Genomic DNA, 21,925 nt, shown 5'->3' with positions numbered 1-21,925 from the left:
CACACCATCAATTATGATTATTTTACAGACCGTTTCTTTATTGAACCCTACTGATTACAGTACGATATAGTAGCCAATGGGGGCAGTAAATCACCGCTGTTGCAATTTCAGTTGAAAGGCGAAGAAGAATCTCTTCCTCCACGCTGTTTCCATAGTGATTAGACATGGCGCCCGGTAAGTTACATGCTACAGTGGCGTTAAATAAACTTGTCATAATCCATTAATGTCCCGTAACGTTGCTTCATTTGACGCCAAATAAGTTTCTGTTCCGTTTTCCATCAGTTAATAGGGCTTAAGGTTAGCTGATATTCGTTAACGAAAGTCAGAACAGGTATCAATATCCAAGAGCTAACCAAATAAATGGAAGACTAAAATTACGTGGTAAATTGGAATGCTAATTTAGTTGTTACGAACTTACAATGCGATCATCGCTTGGTGTTTAGTATCTAAACATACTGAAACCCATCGATAAAATTCTATTAATTTTATGAACTGTAACTACTATTTTGTAATAACCGCGGAGCATGATGCTCGCCTGTGTCTAAGAATGTTTGGAGTCAAGAGTGTTTTCGGTTTCTTCTCACCCTAACACCCGCCTAGGTTGTTGGTTGATCTTGATTTGAATTCTTCGTTGGATTAAAAAAATAATAAAATGAATTATATGCCAATTGGCTAACGCTGTTTAGACTGCTTAATCGGTTGAATATAAGATTACTTTCAAACATCTAGGACTCACAATATTTCTGCCATTCTTATAATAAAACGCGCAAGAATAGTATGGCTTCTCCCAATTGATTATATTATTGACCATATGGTAAGCTTCATCTGTAATTTACCCATTTGCTCTAACAGCTATGTTCTATCTGTTTCCCTGCAGCAAGCCAACCAATTGTATCCTTCACTCCATCTGATGACATGATCTGTTTGATTTATATTTTAATTTTTTTAAATTTTCATCTTAACCACCTTCTTATCAGCTGTCTCCAACTGTTCTGCAAATCCTCTTGTACCTCAACAGTTGGTACTTTGCTGCTTTCTATGTGGCAGAAGTTCTGATGTTTATCTACAAAGGTCTGTTGGCATGTTTGGTGCACCACACTACTATTTCAATTAAAAATTTCAATTAAATTGTTTCTTTGGTTTTATCCACTTTGATCCTCCTGAATCTTTATATGAGTAATGTTGAAAACATGTAAATAATATTTTACATTTTATCATCAGGAAGTCAGTCATATTGAGCACTATGTTATTAGATTGTAGTTTTTTTGTCGCGTTCTAAGTTCTTAGATTGTCATTTTAGACAAGATATATATATATATATAAATATATATACATATATATATATATATATATATATATATATATATATATATATACACACAGGATTTCTGCAGGGTCTTAAAAAGTCTAAAATACAATATTATGAATAAATATAGGTTGAATACAGTAAAAAGTCTTCAACAGAGTTTGCCAGGTCTAATTAGAAAAATAATGAATGTTACAAAGTTGAATTACAGAGTTTGGTTACTCCTTTTCTATTTTTTTTTTTTTTTGATGGGGTGTCACTTTATGTTACATTGTTGTATAACAACGGAAGAAATACAGAACCCATATCTATTAAAGGTCACTGCCAACAGGTAGGGTATCGGAGCTATGCAGTTGCACTGACTGGTCGTATGAAGCCAACAAACACTTGACATGACCCCCAAGCTGCTCGCTTGCGCAATTACGCACTGCTCCAGTGTTCTCCGCGCACAGCAAATCTATACTGCACAATAAAATCCAAGCTGAGTTGTAAATAAAATAAATCTGTTTAATTTATTTACAGTTCAGCTTTACTGTGGGAATACTGTGGCTTAGTGGGAACATTGGACATGACTAATTTTTGTCCCAGAGTGTTAACATGGAAGCCTGGCTTCAGCACAATGGTTAGACCCTCAATTAGTGACCTTTAAGCACTGTTTGGATCCATGCCAACATTTAAAGTGAGGGCACTCTGGATATTGCATATCATTGCAAAACATCAGTCATATTCCAGTAAAGAAGATGTCGGTTGGGTTTTTATGACCATGTTCCCAGATTCAGAGATTGCTATAACATTTAAATGTGGAAAGGGCAAGAAAGCTTATATTTCTCAATGTGGACTGGCACACTTCATTAAGAGGGACCTCATCTTAAGTTAAGAGCCTGTTCGTGCTGATGTTTGACTAAAATTAAGTACTTAAGATCAGGGTGAAGGATTTGAAGTACTTAGGGTCAACAGTCCCAAGCAATGAAGTGTGTGGAAAAAAGGGGTAGGAATGTGTTTCGTCACCTTGGAACGGTTGGAGAAAAGTGTCAGGCAAAAGGAAAGGTGTACAAGATGGTGGTGAGACCAATGAGGCTGTATGGTTTTACAATAGTGGTATTGAGGAAAAGACAAGAAGTGGCGCTTAGCAGAGATTAAAGTGTTGAGATTCTCTTTGGGAGTTACAAGGATAGATTGGATGAGGAATTCTGGGTCTCTCAATTTTTCTAATAATTTATCCTTTTCCATTATCCTTATCCATTCTTTCATGGACCAACCATGAGCAGTGTCTCTTGTTCAGTGTGTCTTGCTCTTGCTCAACAACATTTCGACACAGTAGGAGGAGCCGGGAATCGAACCAGGAATGTTCGGTTCCAAAGATGATTGACTAGAACAAATATTGGAATAGAACAGAATGTGCCTTTTATATATTTCATACTCTTGCCAGTATGGACAAGAGACAGGTTTAGATTCAATTCACAATGGTCTTAAAAGGTCTAAAAAAGGCTCACATTTGACTTGGTGAAACCTGCAGAAACCCTTGGTTTAGCAAGCAATCTTTTAACTCTGGCTTGAAGTTTTATTCTTTTTTTTTGTAGCCCCTTTTTGTTTTGTCATTGCACTCACTTTGATATGACTCCTTATATGAATTTGTATTCAGTATTTTGAATTAAATGTGCTGACCAAAAAGATACCAAACTATGTTGTCTGCTTCTGTTTAATGAAACTTTGCGACAGTTTAGCGTTTCATAGCAATTGTCAGACCATCCCCCACAGTGATCATGCTCAGATCGATCCTCTCATCTTTGTGGAGCTTCTTGTTGAGAGCATCCATAGCCTTGGAGATGTTGTCATTATGGGCAGGATTTATAATCTTTCCACTGCATAGCACCTAATGATACCCACAAAGTGTTTTCATGTCATTTGAAGTCACAGAGCCCAACTGGCATGGGCACATGTCCTTACACTGTACTTACATTGTCAATTGCAATGATGCCCCCTTTTCGTATGAGCTCAAGGGACTTCTCATAGTAGTTGTCGTAGTTGGCTTCATCAGCATCAACGTAGACAAAGTCGTATGTTCCAGCTTCCCCAGCTGCCAATAATTGCTCTAATAAGACAAAGATAAATGTTGCATCACAAGAACTTTTTTGCATTTTTATTTTTTCAAAAATCAAGATAAAAATGTATAAAATCACTTACCCATTGTTGTCAATGCTGGTTGTATTCGTACATCTATGTTTTTCTCAACTCCAGCCTATTTAAAAAAAAAACATCTATTATGGCATTTGATCACAAGGCAGACACTGCAATTAACTTTCTTTCAATTGTTGATAAAACACTAGGGATTAAGCCAAAGCATGACTAGACTTCCTAGTTTTCTGTATCATGTCACACCATGACTCACTGAACTGAGCTACTGTTTTGTGAACACAAACTGGGAGAAGGTGGGTGCTGATTGCAGAATTTGTCACAAGAGCAAAGTCAATCTTACTCAACTTGTAAAGTGTATGTTTACACATATAATACCTCTTTAAAAAATGGTTTAGCAATGTCCACATAGATTTCCTCTATTTCTAAAGCAACTACATATCCATTCTCTGGCATTGACAAAGCCATGCTGAGTGCGTTATATCCTGTGTACATCCCTGCAAGATACAATGAGAGAAACAAGGTCAGAGATTCATCAAAAAATGTTTACAAGAATGTAACACTTATAAGGAAAGATAAATGAATTAGTAAAGACTTGGAGACCTTTGTAAAGTTACATTGTAATAGATTACCTAAAATTCTGAGGCTTTAGCAAGTTCATTAAAACATGTGATTCCTTTTTTTTTTGGAAAAATTGAAGTTGTGTATCCGAACAGATATTTTGTTTATTTTTCCCCAATCTATTTACATATAAACTCATGTGTTTGTAAATTAAGTTTCCTTCTTCATTTCCCACTCCAAATTGTAGTTTTGAAGAATTGTTCAAGTAATATTAAGCTTTGATAATTTTTTTGTTGTAGCTGTATTTTTTTTTTTTTTTTCAGATTTCCTTTTTCATTAATTGAGTTTGAACATCATTTTACCTATTTCAATAGCTCTTGTTGCATTGATCATTTTAATGAGAAGTGCCATTAACTGGGCTTGTTCAGCTGCAGTCATCATTGCACTCCATTGATCTTCAATGGTTCTCTACAGGAAAAAACAGAATTTACTTGTCATCATGACCTAATTAACCAACATACAAACATATGCAGTCAGTGGCAGTTTCTCTGAAGAATGGCACGATCTCTTACACTGCTCTGCCTCCCAGTGGTCAAAATAACAACTACTACAATGTCTTTGTGTACTGTGGCAATTATGTATTTCCAATATATTTAATGTCATGTAGAAAGTTAATTTGACAAACAAAATCAAACTCAATCTGCTTTGACTGTCCACAGGCAATGCCATTAGCATCGAACAATATTTAATGACTTCAACTTTCTTGATCTCTAACATAAATGTCTCCATGCTGGTTTAAGCGTTTTAATTTGTTTTTACAGATATCTGGCCATTATGCACAAAAGTGACTAATGACATTGATAATTTCAAAGGGTGACCTTAAAAATGTGAAAGTAATATTGGGTTGAGACGTGTTCATTTATCAAGCCATTCCGACAATGAGCAGAGCTGCTATTCAGAACCACGAACAGTCCAGCTGTGAATAAAGTCATATAATTCTCAAGTGCATGTGAGTTTGCAGATTACTCTTACCAGTCTGAGTTTTGTGAGGACTGGATGCTCCCTCAGAGAGTTGTTCACAACATACTGCAGCACAGGGTCATTCTTTCCATCGCTGTGGCTCTTCCCAAGAGATGCAGACTGTCCCACTCCTTAGTGAACCATAATAGACCATCAGATGCCATCACAAGAAATTCTTGCAACTACCTTATAACCCACAAAATGTCATTCATGCTCAATGATCTCATACCTGTTAGCACAACAGAGAGTGCAATGCCGAAGAATAATTTGATATCTACAGCCATGCTCTTGTTTTAACTGATGGACAATACTGACTAGCTTTGAGATACCAGTCAACTGCCATCGGTGTCACTATTTATATCAAGAAATCACAGGACATTAACCTCCTGTCTGTTTGTTTTGGTTAGACTTTGAGACAGAGTTGGCATATTAATTATTCTTATAAACCAAACAGTATAGTCTGATGTGTCTCATCTGTGATGTTGTTTCAAGTATTTTTTTTTGTCTTAACATCACAAGATGAAGAGCCCCTTTTGTTATATCTTTTTTTTTCAGACATTTATTGATATTTTCTTTTTTCCATAAGTTTCAAGCAAACTTAAGGGCAGGTTTGACCCCTGTCTGATCAGAATGTTGTCTATCATCAAATTTGTGGTTCTGTTGGTTGATGTGTCGGTGCGGTACAAAAGAAGTCTTCATCTTATATTCTTGATTTAAGGAATTACAAGCTTTGATGAGTGAAAATACATAATTCCTACAAAACTTTCGCAGAAACCTTGTCTGAGGACAGCCCAGAGTGAATTTCATAACTCAGTTGTTTTCTGAATGCAGTATTGTGCATCTGCAACTTCTTCTTCTTCTTCTTCTTTCGGCTTTTCCCGTCAAGGGTCGTCACAGCGAGTCAACTTTCTCCATCTAACCCTATTCTCTGTATCCTCCTCTCTCACACAAACTACCTTCATATCCTCTCTCACTACATCCGTAAATCTTCTCTTTGGTCTTCCTCGAGACCTCTTGCCTGGAAGCTCCAATTCCAGCATCCGTCTACCAATATATTCTCTCTCCCTCCTCTGTACATGACCAAACCATCTCTGCACATGACCAAACCATTATTGTGCATCTGCAACTATTTTAGCATCTGCAACTATTTTATGTTTTCATGGTCCTGAAACTATAATCGTGTGTGTGTGTGTGTGTGTGTGTGTGTGTGTGTGTGTGTGTGTGTGTGTGTGTGTGTGTGTGTGTGTGTGTGTGTGTGTGTGTGTGTGCGCGTGTTGAGAAAAAAATCTAGATAGTGTTTCTCCCTGTCTTGGTAGCCATGAACGGATAGTTTTTGCAGAAACTAGTTTGAATGGGGTTCTTATGTTACAGAAGAAAGATATTTCAAGTCCAGTTGCCAGAAAAGATTTTGACAAGGATTAACCATGGCCTGGATGACTGAGAACCTCCATTGACATAACAGCTCATGTATAAAGATTGTTTGTACATCATTACACACACATCTCTGCTTTACAATATTGAACAGTTGCCAGTAGAACATATCAAATAAAAACGCGTTATTGTCACACGATCGATTGTGACTATTTTACAGACAGTTTCTATAATTAAGCCTACTGATTACAGTACGATATAGTAGCCAATGGGGGCAGTAAATCACCGCTGTTGCAATTTCAGTTGAAAGGCGAAGAAGAATCTCTTCCTCCACGCTGTTTCCATAGTGATTAGACATGGCGCCCGGTAAGTTACATGCTACAGTAGCGTTGAATAAACTTGTCATAATCCATTTATCTCCCGTAACGTTGCTTCATTTGACGCCAAATAAGTTTCTGTTCCGTTTTCCATCAGTGAATAGGGCTTAAGGTTAGCTGATATTCGTTAACGGAAGTGAGAACAGGTATCAACATCCGAGAGCTAACCAAATAAATGAAAGACTAAAATTACGTGGTAAAATTAGAATGCTAATTTAGTTGTTACGAACTAAGAATGAGACCATCGCTTGGTGTTTAGTGTCTAAACATACTGAAACCCATCGATAAAATTCTATTAATTTTATGAACTGTAACTACTATTTTGTAATAACCGCAAAGCATGATGCTCGTCCGTGTCTCAGAATGTTTGGAGTCAAGAGTGTTTTCGGTTTCTTCTCACCCTAACATACGCCTAGGGTGTCAGTTGATCTTGATTTGAATTCTTCGTTGGATTAAAAAATAATCAAATGAATTATATGCCGATTGGCTAACGTTGTTTAGACTGCTTAATCAGTTGAATATAAGAATACTTTCAAACATCTAGGACTCACAATATTTCTGCCATTCTTATAATTAAACGTGCAAAAATAGTATGGCTTCTCCCAACTGATTATATTCTTGACCATATGGTAAGCTTCATCTGTAATTTACCCATTTGCTCTAACAGCTATGTTCTATCTGTTTCCCTGCAGCAAGCCAACCAATTGTATCCTTCACTCCATCTGATGACATGATCTGTTTGATTTATATATATATATTTTTTTTAATTTTTATCTTAACCACCTTCTTATCAGCTGTCTTCAACTGTTCTGCAAATCCTCTTGTACCTCAACAGTTGGTACTTTGCTGCTTTCTATGTGGCAGAAGTTCTGATGTTTATCTACAAAGGTCTGTTGGCATGTTTGGTGCACCACACTACTATTTCAATTAAAATTTCTAAACAGACTCCTCAGCTCCTGTTACCATTTTAATGGTTACCTCCTGAATAGTCTGTGGAAATATCCAGCTATATTTCTATATCAATTAAAGCAAACCAGTCTTGTTCCAGTCATTAAGATCATGTTTTTGACCATAATTTTGTAAATGAAAACAGAAGTTATTGGGGGCTTTTCATCACTGAATTGAATCTCAGATACCAGATACTCAAAGCATTATATGATGCGATAATATTTTTAAATAACAATGAATGAAATTAAATTATTAGTAGCAGAAATGCTTGTTACTATTTGATCATGACCATCACAGGTCTCTGTGAGAGCCTAAGTTGAACCAAAAAGGCAAAAAGCCTTGAAACTTGATTTTCAAGTTTGGAATGAATTGAAAAGTCTGTTTCATACTTTGACTCCCGGGTTACAGTAGTGTGATTTACTCTTCTCTCTGTTGACTAGGTATTTTGCTGCCATACCCATCAGATAACCTGGCTCTTGATGTGGTGCTACTTGTAATCTTTCTTGGACTCGAGTCTTTAAGGATCTTTTATGGTGGGTAAATAAATCACAAATATACTAACTATTCTTTTGAACTGCATTAGAGAAGGAGCATTTTGCAGCATGATTTAGTGACATCCTGCAGGGACTTTCAAGATTTTAATGTAATGAATAGCCATCCTTGGGAATAACCTGAATACTTCATTTTTAACATTATAAGATTTTTCAACATTAAAAACTCTTTCAACCTAGACTAAGTATCTGATTCATCAATCTTTAAAAATTAAATTCTCTAAAATACTTTGGGAATGATGAGGATGGATAGAATCCCAACTGACTGCATCAGAAGGGGAGCACATGCCAGATGTTTTGGAAATCCAGGTAGTGATCCCAGACTGAGATGGATTGGACATTCAGAGAGGGCAAATATCCAATATATAGGTAAATAGATGCTGAGTTTAGAACTGCAAGGGAGGAGGCCTTGAAAGACCAAAAAGGAGATTTATGGATATAGAGTATAGAGTGTATGAACTAGACCTTATCAGGACTTAATGGTTATTTCTCATTACAGGCTGGAAGGGAAATCTGTGTGAGCAGTCTCTGGCCTCAGGAATTTCACTTTTCATGCTTCTGCCCAGTACAGCACTGACTGTCTACTACTTGCTGCTACAGACCTTTGTCCTTCGGCTGGAGTTCCTCCTCAGTGCCGTGCTCCTCTGCTTCTACAGCCTCCAATTTCTGCTTGGTCTCCTCTCCTTTTCTGCTTTCTCCAGGTGATCAAATACTCCATGTCTTACTTGTAGTTGTCATCACAGTAGCTTGTAAGCTAAATTCATCAGGGAATATTCAAGTTTGTGTCTGAATGATTTCTTGTTGTAGGTCCAAAGTGTACTGAGAGACAGGTGACTTCACTCAACACAGAGTGTGAGGACGTACTGTCAAAACTCTAGAGTTGAACTGTAGCGACTATAGTATCTATCTATTTATCTGTCTATAGTATCTATAGTATCTAGCCACCTTTTCTGCTGGTGTTATTTACGCACTCACCTAATAGTTAGGATATTTTCTATATGAGTTCCATTTCGCAGCAAATTATTTGGATAAGCAAACATGTTCAAAATGGTTTGTCTAAATTGTTTATTTGGTTTTATCCACTTTGATCCTCCTGAATCTTTATATGAGTAATGTTGAAAACATGTAAATAATATTTTACATTTTATCATCAGGAAGTAAGTCATATTGAGCACTGTGTTATTAGATTGTAGTTTTTTTGTCGAGTTCTAAGTTCTTAGATTGTCATTTTAGACAAGATATATATAAATATATATATATATATATATATATATATATATACACAGGATTTCTGCAGGGTCTTAAAAAGTCTAAAATACAATATTATGAATGAATATAGGTTGAATACAGTAAAAAGTCTTCAACAGAGTTTGCCGGGTCTTTAATTAGAAAAATAATGAATGTTACAACGTTGAATTACAGAGTTTGGTTACTCCTTTTCTATTTTTTGTGGATAGGGTGTCACTTTATGTTACATTGTAGTATAACAACAGAAGAAATACAGAACCCATATCTATTAATGTTCACTGCCAACAGGTAGGGTATCGGAGCAATGCAGTTGCACTGACTGGTCGTATGAAGCCAACAAACACACTTGACATGACCGGTGTTCCCTCTAAGCTGCTCGCTTGTGCTATTGCGCACTGCTCCAGTGTTCTCCATGCACAGCAAATCTACACAGCGCATAAAATAATATCCCAGCTGAGCTGTAAATAAAATAAATCTGTTGAATCTATTTACAGTTCAGCTTTACTGTGCACGGAGAACGCTGGAGCAGTGCTCGATTGTGCAAATGCGTGGCTTAGTGGGAACATTGGACATGACTAATTTTTGTCCCAGTGCGTTAACATGGAAGCCTGGCTTCAGCACAACGGTTAGACCCTCAATTAGTGACCTTTAAGCACTGTTTGGATCCATGCCAACATTTAAAGTGGGGGCACTCTGGATATTGCATATCACTGCAAAACATCAGTCATATTCCAGTAAAGAAGATGTCGGTTGGGTTTTTATGACCATGTTCCCAGATTCAGAGATTGCTATAACATTTAAATGTGGAAAGGGCAAGAAAGCTTATATTACTCAATTTGGACTGGCACACTTCATTAAGAGGGACTTCATCTTAAGTTAAGGGCCTGTTCGTGCTGATGTTTGACTAAAATTAAGTACTTAAGATCAGGGTGAAGGATTTGAAGTACTTAGGGTCAACAGTCCCAAGCAATGAAGTGTGTGGAAAAAAGGGGTAGGAATGTGTTTCAACACGTTGGAACGGTTGGAGAAAAGTGTCAGGCAAAAGGAAAGGTGTACAAGATGGTGGTGAGACCAATGAGGCTGTACGGTTTTACAATAGTGGTATTGAGGAAAAGACAAGAAGTGGAGCTTAGCAGAGATGAAAGTGTTGAGATTCTCTTTGGGAGTGACAAAGATAGATTGGATGAGGAATTCTGGGTCTCTCAATTTTTCTAATAATTTATCCTTTTCCATTATCCTTATCCATTCTTTCCCTGCAATTAACCCATCATGGACCAACCATGAGCAGTGTCTCTTGTTCAGTGTGTCTTGCTCTTGCTCAACAACATTTCAACACAGTAGGAGGAGCCGGGAATCGAACCAGGAATGTTCGGTTCCAAAGATGATTGACTAGAACAAATATTGGAATAGAGCAGAATGTGCCTTTTATTTATTTCATACTCTTGCCAGTATGGACAAGAGATAGGTTTAGATTCAATTCACAATGGTCTTAAAAGGTCTAAAAAAGGCTCACATTTGACTTGGTGAAACCTGCAGAAACCCTTGGTGTAGCATGCAATCTTTTAACCCTGGCTTGAAGTTTTATTCTTTTTTTTTTGTAGCCCCTTTTTATTTTGTCATTGCACTCACTTTGATATGACTCCTTATATGAATTTGTATTCAGTATTTTGAATTAAATGTGCTGTCCAAAAAGATACCAAACTATGTTGTCTGCTTCTGTTTAATGAAACTTTGCGACAGCTTAGCGTTTCATAGCAATTGTCAGACCATCACCCACAGTGATCATGCTTAGATCGATCCTCTCATCTTTGTGGAGCTTCTTGTTGAGAGCATCCATAGCCTTGGAGGTGCTGTCATTTTGGGCAGGATTTATAACCTTTCCACTCCATAGCACCTAATGATATCCACAAAGTGTTTTCATGTCATTTGAAGTCACAGAGCCCAACTGGCACAGGCACATGTCCTTACACTGTACTTACATTGTCAATTGCAATGATGCCCCCTTTTCGTATGAGCTCAAGGGACTTCTCATAGTAATTGTCGTAGTTGACTTTATCAGCATCAACAAAGACAAAGTCGTATGTTCCAGCTTCCCCAGCTGCCAATAATTGCTCTAATAAGACAAAGATAAATGTTGCATCACAAGAACTTTTTTGCATTTTTATTTTTTCAAAGATCAAGATAAAAAATGTATAAAATCACTTACCCATTGTTGTCAATGCTGGTTGTATTCGTACATCTATGTTTTTCTCAACTCCAGCCTATTTTGAAAAAAAAAATCTATTATGGCATTTGATCACAAGGCAGACACTGCAATTAACTTTCTTTCAATTGTTGATACAACACTAGAGATTAAGCCTAAGCATGACTAGACTTCCTAGTTTTCTGTATCGTGTCACCCCATGACTTACTGAACTGAGCTACTGTTTTGTGAACACAAACTGGGAGAATGTGGGTGCTGATTGCAGAACTTGTCACAAGAGCAAAGTCAATCTTACTCAACTTGTAAAGTGTAAGTTTACACATATAATACCTCTTTAAAAAATGGTTTAGCAATTTCCGCATAGATTTCCTCTATTTCTAAAGCAATTACATATCCATTCTCTGGCATTGACAAAGCCATGCTGAGTGCGTTATATCCTGTGTACATCCCTGCAAGAGTCAATGAGAGAAACAAGGTCAGAGATTCATCAAAAAATGTTTATAAGAATGTAACACTTATTAGTTAAGATAAATGAATTAGTAAAGACTTGGAGACCGTCGTAAAGTTACATTGTAATAGAGTACCTAAAATTCTGAGGCTTAAGCAAGTTCATTAAAACATTTGATTTCTTTTTTTTTCTGGAAAAATTGAAGTTCTGTAACTGAACAGATATTTTGTTTATTTTTCCCAATCTATTCATATATAAACTCATGCGATTGTAAATTAAGTTTCCCTCTTCATTTCCCACTCCAAATTGTAATTTTGAAGAATTGTTCAAGTAATATTAAGCTTTGATAATTTTTTTGTTGTAGCTGTATTTTTTATTTTTATTTTTTTTCACAAGTCATTTTCCCATTAATTGAGTTTGGACATCATTTTACCTATTTCAATTGCTCTTGTTGCATTGATCATTTTAATGAGAAGTGCCATTAACTGGGCTTGTTCAGCTGCAACCAACATTGCACTCCATTGATCTTCGAGGGTTCTCTACAGGAAGAAACAGAATTTACTTGTCATCATGACCCAATTCAACAACATACAAACATATGCAGTCAGTGGCAGTTTCTCTGAAGAATGGCATGATCTCTTACACTGCTCTGCCTCCCAGTGGTCAAAATAACAACTACTACAATGTCTTTGTGTACTGTGGCAATTATGTGTTTCCAATATATTTAATGTCATGTAGAAAGTTAATTTGACAAACAAAATCAAACTCAATCTGCTTTGACTGTCTACAGGCAATGCCATTAGCATCGAACAATATTTAATGACTTCAACTTTCTTGATCTCTAACATAAATGTCTCCATGCTGGTTTAAGCGTTTTAATTTGTTTTTACAGATATCTGGCCATTATGCACAAGAGTGACTAATGACATTGATAATTTCAAAGGGTGACCTTAAAAATGTGAAAGTAATATTGGGTTGAGACGTGTTCATTTATCAAGCCATTCCGACAATGAGCAGAGCTGCTATTCAGAACCACGAACAGTCCAGCTGTGAATAAAGTCATACAATTCTCAAGTGCATGTGAGTTTGCAGATTACTCTTACCAGTCTGAGTTTTGTGAGGACTGGATGCTCCCTCAGAGAGTTGTTAACAACATACTGCAGCACAGGGTCATTCTTTCCATCACTGTGGCTCTTCCCAAGAAATGCAGACTGTCCCACTCCTTAGTGAACCATAATAGACCATCAGATGCCATCACAAGAAATTCTTGCAACTACCTGATAACCCACAAAATGTCATTCATGCTCAATGATCTCATACCTGTTAGCACAACAGAGAGTGCAATGCCGAAGAATAATTTGATATCTACAGCCATGCTCTGTGCTCTTGTTTTAACTGATGGACAATACTGACTAGCTTTGAGATACCAGTCAACTGCCATCGGTGTCACTATTTGTATTAAGAAGTCACAAGAACATTAACCTCCTGTCTGTTTGTTTTGGTTAGACTTTGAGACAGAGTCGGCATATTGATCATTCTTATAAACCAAACAGTATAGTCTGATGTGTCTCCTCTGTGTTGTTTCAAGTTTGTTTTTTTTCTGGAAATCACAAGATGAAGAGCCCCTTTTGTTATATCTTTTTTTTCAGACATTTATTGATATTTGCTTTTTTCCTTAAGTTTCAAGCAAACTTAAGGCCAGGTTTGAACCCTGTCTGATCAGAATGTTGTCTATCATCAAATTTGTGGTTCTGTTGGTTGATGTGTCGGTGCGGTACAAAAGAAGTCTTCATCTTATATTCTTGATTTAAGGAATTACAAGCTTCAATGAGTGAAATTACATAACTCCTACAAAACTTTCGCAGAAACCTTGTCTGAGGACAGCCCGGAGTGAATTTCATAACTCAGTTGTTTTCTGAATGTAGTATTGTGCATCTGCAACTATTTTTTTTTTTTTGGTCCTGAAACCATAAGTGTGTGTGTGTGTGCGTGTGTGTGTGTGTGTGTGTGTGTGTGCGTGCGTGTGTGTGTGTGTGTTGGGGGGGGGGCATGTGATACTGTGTATACTATTATGGACAACAGGTACACAGGTACTGTATATGGAGGAAATAGGAATGGGGATTATTTTGCCTCTTGTTATCATGATTGAACACCACTGTTCAAAACAATAAAAGCTATGCTGTTTGCAATTCTGTACACAAGAGACTTACATCTTAAAATAACCACATACTGAGAGTAATGAACTTCTCACCAATGTGCTAACCAGTTACTATTTGCATGTAACATGTCAGCAGTTAAAAGTTTATATTTGCAGATAGCAGTTGATCAGACCAGAATACAATATGTGTAGTTTAATATACTAAATCAAAGGTTCCAAAAGACTATTTGACATTGAATGTTCAAACAAAACATTTAAATGTGAATATGAATTGCGCTACAAAATGATTTGGATGACAAGGGACTAATTTGTAAATTTGAGAGGCAGCGTCAAGTGATGTCTAGTTAGATTGTTAGTTAGTTGGTTAGATTTTCATAAAAGCAACAGGGCATGTCTTAACAAAGTGCTAGATCATAATATAAAGATCAAAATTAAATCTATCCACATTTTTCTGACTGACTTAACTGACTAGATTGAAGCCATGGACTATTCAATAGGACCTACTGTATATATCTCTATATCTTAAAATGGCCTTAATGCAAAATAACAAACAAGATTCAAATAAATAGAGGGAATAACCAAACTTACATGGAGAAATAATTACATATAATAACAATTATTTGCCAAATTACTTTTGGCTATCTTTAACTGTATTTATGAAGGTTTTTCTTTGACACACCAAATTAACTACTTTTATTTTCTTTACAATGAATAATATGAATTATACAAAATAGGAGACCTTTTTTTTTTTGACAAATCATTTTTTTACATCCAAATTGATACATCATTTCTTTTTACATTTGTCTTTTTTTTTCAAATGTTTGATTGCAACTCAATGTCCGCATGCTCTCTTTAATTGTAAACATCCATTTGACATTGATTCATTGCTGAGATCTTTTAGTGTAAAATCTTTTCATATATTTTAAGGATTTTGTTGAAAATGAGTTGGTAGAATCATTACGATCTGATATGTGGACAATCTTTACAACTTTTATTCAGTACAGAGGTGGAATGCGTGCTTCCCCATACTGATACACACTATGTTACGTGTGTGAAATGAACATTTAAAGGGTTGATTCTCCATTGTGACAGAAGTACAGAGACTAAGCTTGAGTTTTGTTCCTCTGAGCACACTGTTAAACCCATCTCCCGGTCTTCATGTAACTCCTCAGCTGCTTTGTTCTAACTTGACCTCCTGAGCTTTCGCTCACTTTCCAACTTATTCTCCTTTCACAAGTCATGTTTTAACATTGCTATTTCCTTCTTATTTTAAATCTTTGAAGCAAGTAAAGTTTAATGAGCTTTTTTTTCTCGAACAAGTCTCGTTATCATGAGCCGTATTTCCATCATGTTATGTTGAGACTTCAAAATCAAAGACTGAAATGGAGAAGATGGCAGCCAGGATTTTTGGGATGTAAGTGGGATGCGAGGTCTCTCCAAGGACATGGAGCTTCCTCTGTTTCTGTTCCCTAATTAAGAATGCACAGATCCAAACAAAAACACGCCACCAACAAGAACACATCAATTAAATGAACCATGACACAAACTGCCTCTAAAAAAAAATGTTTGAATTGTGACGAAAAAAGGAAGGGGGTGTCTATGAGTGTGCATACAGCTTCGCTGAGGTCCTCACGGTGAAATGAGATGCTGTGTTTTTCCACCATCCTCTTTCACTTTTTCTCCCCCGCCGCTTCGGGCCTCTGCTTATGTGACGCTAATTGTTTCTGCTACTTGTGCCAAGTACCTACTCTTCCCCAGCACATTCTACAGACAGGCCCTGGTCCCTCAGCTGCTTTTTGTGTCTGTTTAAGGAATGAAAAAATGTGTGCTGCCATCTGCAGCGAGCACACCACTGTTCCTCCTCCCGGCCGTGACTGTCAGAGTGCCACAATGATACACACTCACACACTCTCAGAGGTAGAAAAAAAGCTATGTGGTGGAGAAACAAGAAAACAAAACTGACACCTACAACTGCTAATATGAAACAAAATAATTCAAGAGGTTCCTGTTTTGATGTATTTAGCATCTGAGATGGGAGCACATTCTCACAACTAACTGTAAAAGCTTTTATGTTTTGCAAGCTATGCTTGGAAAAGAAAATTTAGTTGATTTAAAATGAGCTCCATATATATATATGCTGGGCTGCATTTGGTTCAACACATCAGCTATAAAAGGAAAAGCCTTTTCCGACGTTTCAGCAAAAGTGGGTACATTGTTGTTGCATTTTCCCGTCATTGTGTAGAATAGTACCGATATGTGACCAGCAAGTGGCAGTGTTGTTTAGCTAATCCAAGCATTTTAATTATTTTATTTATTTATTTATTTTACTTTTTTTATTTTTTTTTCCAAACAGGATCATGGCACACAGTGTCCGGCCCCAACTCCCCTGTCTGGGAGGTAATATCACTTTCCCCTTGTTGAATTGACCTGTGAAATGGTCTCGGAGGACACAGGGAAGCACGTATTGACATCCTTGTAATATCAAATGGCTTTTACATTATTTGTGCATTTATCACAGGTAGTCCCTTTGAGCTGTATTCTAATAACAACAGTGAGTTTGGCACACTCTCAACGCTCTGATAAGCCCGCATGAATATTTAGTGATGCTAATCACATTGAGAGACCGACGTCAAACAAAATGACAGACATTTCTCCGCGTTCAACTGACATCTTCAGATTTGTCTTCAGCTTGACAGGAACGTCTACCGGCATGACAAGTCTGTTTAAAGCGTCCGGAAGTGGCTGACACACACGTGCATATGCATCAGTGTGCATGATTAGAGATGCATTAACACTGATTCTCCTCAAACTGGGCCATGGTGCTGGTGTTTCTCAACACGTGTATCAGGCCATTTGCAGACTTCAGATGAGGTTAGAGCAGAATACTCCCAAACCCTGATCTTCAATCATGGAAATTTGGATTTATCACTGCTGTATTAAACAGATATATTTTGGAGGGTGAATGTTGAGGATCAGCCATTCAATTCTTTATCATCCTCTCTTTGTGTATCCAAGCCATGCAGAACAAAACAGAGGATCTGCCTTGGTGTGAAATGAATGGCAGGTGTGGTTGTTTGACTTTCAAATCACCCCGGCATCTATTCTATTAACCTCGTGTGTAAATAAATACAATATTCAATTTCCATGGAGTCACGGAATAGGTTGACAGTTCTCAAAAAGATCAAAAGGCAGCTGCTGGGCATGTGGGACACAGTGCAAAATCTTGGGTTTTTTGAAAGGTGTTGACACCTTAAGCATACCACAAAAAAGACAAATGTCACATCCCCAGAAACAATTACCATTGTTTTTTTTAGCCATCAGGTATCCCAGCTACAATCTTGTGTGATTGGATAGAACTACAGTGGTATGTATACAGTTCAGCTGCATCCGCAACACGTCGTGATGTTTGTCAGTGAAATCTGAATACTAATATTTCAGTGTGTCAGATATTTTACTTGTATATGCTCGCATTTCACAAAGAAACCAAGAATCTGTTTCCCTCCCTGTCCGCATTTACTGCTTCCTCCTTTCCTAAAGTCTAGCTCACATCTGACTACGGCAATTGTAGACACACTTGAGTTGTTAATGACAGTGTTGTAACCCAGACCAATTTTCCATTGCAATGAGACATCAGACTGTCTTAATTGAGTTGATTACAAGCTATCCCTTTGAGATGACCCCCTCTGGACTTAGAAAAACAGAGCAGAGAGAGACAGAGGGTGTGGATGTAGAGATGAAATGTTTCTCTAGGCATCTCATCACAGCGCAGGAGACTTATAGGATATGACTGCTTGGAAGCATGTGTGTACGTATGTGTGTATGCACGCGCCCACACACACGCAAGGGTCGATGTGTCCATGACAATGCTGCATGTGTGGCGTGTATGGAGGGAGCAGGCCTTCAGGGAGGTGTAAACGACGAGAGGGGTGGAACAGTGGCGAGGGTTGGGGGGGTTGTCGAGGTTTGAAATCACAACACAGCCTGTGTAATAGACCCAGACACACACAACATCTGAAGTTAATCCAATCAAGGAGAAGCATGGCACTCCCATCCGTGCAAGACACACAAACATAAGGTCAAGAGCAGCTTGTATTAGCCCAGTGATGCCAGGGAGAAGTGGTGTGGATAATTGACTTTCAGCATGTTTAAAACTCCAGGAGAGATAGAGATATGAAAGATATAAGAAGATGGGTTTCAGCAGGTCCGCAAAACCAAATGCTCAGTACACTGTCAGCAGGTTGATATTAACATTTTAGACAATCTTGACCTTTTGTTCTGTTTTGTACTGACAGGTAGTTCAACTGTTCCCTTAATTAAATGTCTGTGTCTACCTGCAGCACCTCATTACATTACGTTACATTACAGTCATTTGGCAGACGCTTTTATACAAAAGCGACTTACATAAAGTGCAATTCAGTCACCAAGGATCCAAAGTACCAGTAGTCGGAAGTCAGAAGTGATCACTCTACCAAAAAGCCATCACAAAACCGTATACATATGTACATACATTCATTTCTCTGTTTTTTGGGGGGGGCTAAGTGCGATTAGTGGGGTAATTGGTGCATTCATTTCTTTTGAAGAACCAAGTAGCCCTTATGTGATTTATCTGTCTTTTTTTCTGGTCTTGGCATTGTTTGATCCACAAATTATTTGCTGACTGCTAACAAGTAACTGGGCTAATTGTGATGCCTTGCTGTTTTTCAAGTCATGTATTACGGAGCTTTTAGAAACAGTTTTCGGGAAATAATTAGAAAATTGAAAATGGTCAAGCGATTTTGCTCAGGTAACAAATAGTTTTTCACAAAACCTGATCTATGTCTGTCAAACAGTGTTATTGCAATTTTCAGGATTACATAATGTACGACAATATCATATTGATTCATTGCCAGTTCATCTGACTTCTTTTGAGGATATGTTTTGATAAAAGTTATTTCCCAAAGTAACGTTAAAATATAAATGAATACATAAAATAAAAAAAGCATAACTCTCTTTTTTATTTGAACACTCAAATATAAGAGAAATATGATATAATAAAATTACAAATCCAAAATATAATCATTGCTCTGTACAGCTTTTTTTCCTGTTTTTTTCCCTCTTTTTTTTTTTTTTTTCTTTAAACCACTCCCTCACTCATCTCATGACACCTTATGGAAGTCCTATGATGCGTTTGGAGAAATTATCAAGACAGGAATCAGTTGTGCATACTTAGTAACTTAGTTTGTTGTATTTATTTATTTGATTAAAATAATAACATTATCCGGTATTGCAAATATTCATCAAGGTAATTTTACTGAAGGTAATTTCAGCTCCTCTCCAACAAGTTTTACCACATACTGCTGTAGAGCTAAAACTTTAAAGTGCTAGAACTGTGCTTACTGAATGTGTAAATGCCTGGATTTCAACAATGCAGAAAAACCATAGCAGGGGTGTCTGAGAGTATCGCTGTTTCATTTATAGTATAAGCAGATACACTAACAAGGGCCACAGAGCATAGTCCCATAACATCTGGGTATGGAAAGCAAATGTACTTTTGAGAGCAAAGTATACTGGTCGCTTTCACAGGCGACTTGGTTCCACCCATGATCGAATACAACATTCTAAAAGGACTATTTACTCTTTTCATTTCCTCTTGTGTATTACAGACGGAGGAGCGTGTGGCTTGCTGTATGAAAACAGGGCCTGGCCTAATGTTGCATGAAGACCATGGTGAATTCATATTGATGGGAAAGCAGCCTCTGAAGCCCAGCAGCCATGATTTTTTCATAAGCCACCGGGAACAAGAAGTCAGTCAGCTGACAGGTGCTAACACCACCAATTGTGCCGTGGATAAGAGATGGGACATGGAGAAAAGAAGGAGAGAGAGAGAGAGAGAGAGCAAAGGCAACAACTGGTTTCTCTTTTCTAAGTACTTTTTTGTGCAGAATGTGTGCGTGCTGCATTGTGTGTGCTCTCTGCATCCTGTTTCCTTCTGTAGCCGGAGAGGATTTCACGGAGGAGACTGTGTAAACACCAGAATGCATGTCAAATATGATGAGTCTTGATAGCTGTAAAACATACCCAAGGACTGCTCCTCACTTATTATCTGCAGCCAGAGCCCTGGAGCTATGTCTGCATCCTTCTGCCTTCTCTCCACGTATGCTGCGCCACAAGTCCCTCTCTGGAAAGCATTGATTATTTTGGCAAGAGCCAGGGAGAAAGAGAATTGCGATTTCTTTTGTTTTTCCTTAAGAAAAAAAAATCAGCAAAAATAAATATTTTTGAGAGCACGGTGCAGCCACATGAAAAATTATGAGCACATTGGGAAAGAAATAAAGATGATGGATTTGCTGGCTGACGTGTGCATGTCTGTGTGCCTTGTGTGTATGTGTCGGGCCTTTGGACTTTTGGCTTCTACAATTGGTGCATTGTTTTCCTCATGTGCATATCACTTTTGGGATTGTACACACAAAATAGTTTTAGCCATAATTGTGCAATTCTGTTTGCTGTATCTTTGAGCAGCTAAAGGAGCATGTGCAAAAAGAGTGACTAAACCTACAGGCAGTGTGAGGCTCCAGGGAACCACTTGAGATTGCAGGCAGAGGGGCTGATAAAGCAGCTAGCCATTCATCAGGTCAAATGAAGGCAGTAAAATTGACTGGAGAAACCCAGGCGGTGCCCCAGGATGGCAGTCGGTCTCTCAGTGGAGACCTGTGACTCACACATATTAGCAGGCATGCATGCATGAACATACACAACTGGAAATGCTTGAGAAATGGGAAAAGAGGAGGGAATGAATGAACTGGGAGGATGTGTCGGACTCGGGTCTTGGGCTCAGGAAGGGAGAGGGATAGGAGTATAATGGACCCCCAGTAGCAGAGGCCTCATCTCCTCTGCGCTATGTCCTGGGACTGAGGCTGTTGTCTGAGGTACACATGGCCTGCTCCACTCAGAGCACATCCATCAGGCAGATATTACTGTAATCCAGGGGTGATGCATTAGTGCGGGTGCCAGGAGGACAATGTGTATGGCTGATTGATACCTCTAGATGTCTTTGCCTTTGTTACCGAGTTGGTATGAATCAGCTCAATGCAACTTTCATGCTTTATGTCTCCATTTCAATTTTTTCCACAGTAATGCTGTTTGTGTTTTATTCCTAATCATACTACCCAGAGGATGGAGACATATTTCCAACATAAGAAAGTGCTAGGAAGTTACCAACTTATGAAAGCAATACATTACTTAAGCACTTAGGGAGCCAAATAGGACAGATGAAACTACTTTAGAGTATTGCTTATGTTTTTATAAGACTATATTAGTGTCTCACTAGTGCTTTCATAGAGCTTCTACCATCAATTTGCACAAAGACTCCATCTTTGTTTATATAAATCCCTCCTTGGGGTTATTATCAATCTGATTTATTTGCCCCCCTCATGTTTATTATTGTGTTTTATGGTTTATATTCTGTGTTAAATGCCATCAATAGGACTACAGAGCATGTGTGTCTCATCCCGCTAAGGATGAAAATGGTTTACGAACCTGTGAGTGCCAATAAACAGGGAGCCACAGCCTTTTGGCTGCACATCTTTAATGTTTTATGCATGATGAACTCAGTAGTTAAGCAT

At 37.7% G+C, this 21,925-nt stretch overlaps 3 protein-coding genes across 3 annotated transcripts; 1 reads left to right on the top strand and 2 right to left on the bottom strand.

Moving 5' to 3' along the window:
- The first annotated feature begins 205 nt into the window (after nucleotides 1-205).
- tmem216 (transmembrane protein 216) lies at nucleotides 206-11,075 on the top strand. Its single transcript, XM_086171226.1, has 7 exons — nucleotides 206-1,071; nucleotides 6,695-6,757; nucleotides 7,461-7,474; nucleotides 7,563-7,656; nucleotides 8,157-8,249; nucleotides 8,767-8,968; nucleotides 9,075-11,075. Exons 2-7 carry the CDS (start codon nucleotides 6,748-6,750, stop codon nucleotides 9,088-9,090), a joined length of 429 nt encoding a protein of 142 aa, XP_086027352.1. The 5' UTR covers nucleotides 206-1,071; nucleotides 6,695-6,747; the 3' UTR covers nucleotides 9,091-11,075.
- On the bottom strand, nucleotides 978-5,334 carry LOC147236581 (catechol O-methyltransferase domain-containing protein 1-like). Its single transcript, XM_086171214.1, has 7 exons — nucleotides 5,250-5,334; nucleotides 5,033-5,151; nucleotides 4,363-4,468; nucleotides 3,818-3,936; nucleotides 3,491-3,545; nucleotides 3,265-3,398; nucleotides 978-3,179 (listed from the first exon to the last, which is right to left on the bottom strand). Exons 1-7 carry the CDS (start codon nucleotides 5,302-5,304, stop codon nucleotides 3,027-3,029), a joined length of 741 nt encoding a protein of 246 aa, XP_086027340.1. The 5' UTR covers nucleotides 5,305-5,334; the 3' UTR covers nucleotides 978-3,026.
- A 145-nt stretch (nucleotides 11,076-11,220) lies between the features above and the next one.
- Nucleotides 11,221-13,609, bottom strand: LOC147236579 (catechol O-methyltransferase domain-containing protein 1-like). The gene is made up of 7 exons (XM_086171203.1): nucleotides 13,487-13,609; nucleotides 13,270-13,388; nucleotides 12,600-12,705; nucleotides 12,049-12,167; nucleotides 11,722-11,776; nucleotides 11,495-11,628; nucleotides 11,221-11,409 (listed from the first exon to the last, which is right to left on the bottom strand). The coding sequence occupies exons 1-7, from the start codon at nucleotides 13,605-13,607 to the stop codon at nucleotides 11,257-11,259; spliced, it is 807 nt and encodes a 268-aa protein (XP_086027329.1). The 5' UTR covers nucleotides 13,608-13,609; the 3' UTR covers nucleotides 11,221-11,256.
- Between the last annotated feature and the right edge of the window lie 8,316 nt (nucleotides 13,610-21,925).

The sequence above is a fragment of the Fistularia commersonii genome, chromosome 2 (genome assembly GCF_037954325.1).
Source record: "Fistularia commersonii isolate RoL2024-O1a breed Wild chromosome 2, RoL_Fcom_v1.0, whole genome shotgun sequence".
NCBI classification, from domain to species: domain Eukaryota; kingdom Metazoa; phylum Chordata; class Actinopteri; order Syngnathiformes; family Fistulariidae; genus Fistularia; species Fistularia commersonii.
The sequence above is the reverse complement of the archived record's forward strand: the minus strand, read 5'-3'. Positions and strand labels throughout refer to the sequence as shown.

Coding starts and splice junctions, on each gene's coding strand:
- LOC147236581 (XM_086171214.1), bottom strand. CDS start 5,304: ATGGCTGTAGATATCAAATTATTCTTCGGCATTGCACTCTCTGTTGTG. Junction 4,469..5,032: donor TCCTCACAAAACTCAGACTG/GTAAGAGTAATC, acceptor TTTTTCCTGTAG/AGAACCATTGAAGATCAATG. Junction 3,399..3,490: donor ACCAGCATTGACAACAATGG/GTAAGTGATTTT, acceptor TTGTCTTATTAG/AGCAATTATTGGCAGCTGGG.
- LOC147236579 (XM_086171203.1), bottom strand. CDS start 13,607: ATGGCAGTTGACTGGTATCTCAAAGCTAGTCAGTATTGTCCATCAGTT. Junction 12,706..13,269: donor TCCTCACAAAACTCAGACTG/GTAAGAGTAATC, acceptor TTCTTCCTGTAG/AGAACCCTCGAAGATCAATG. Junction 11,410..11,494: donor GCATCATTGCAATTGACAAT/GTAAGTACAGTG, acceptor GGATATCATTAG/GTGCTATGGAGTGGAAAGGT.
- tmem216 (XM_086171226.1), top strand. Junction 7,657..8,156: donor TCTGATGTTTATCTACAAAG/GTCTGTTGGCAT, acceptor TCTGTTGACTAG/GTATTTTGCTGCCATACCCA. Junction 8,250..8,766: donor GTCTTTAAGGATCTTTTATG/GTGGGTAAATAA, acceptor TTCTCATTACAG/GCTGGAAGGGAAATCTGTGT.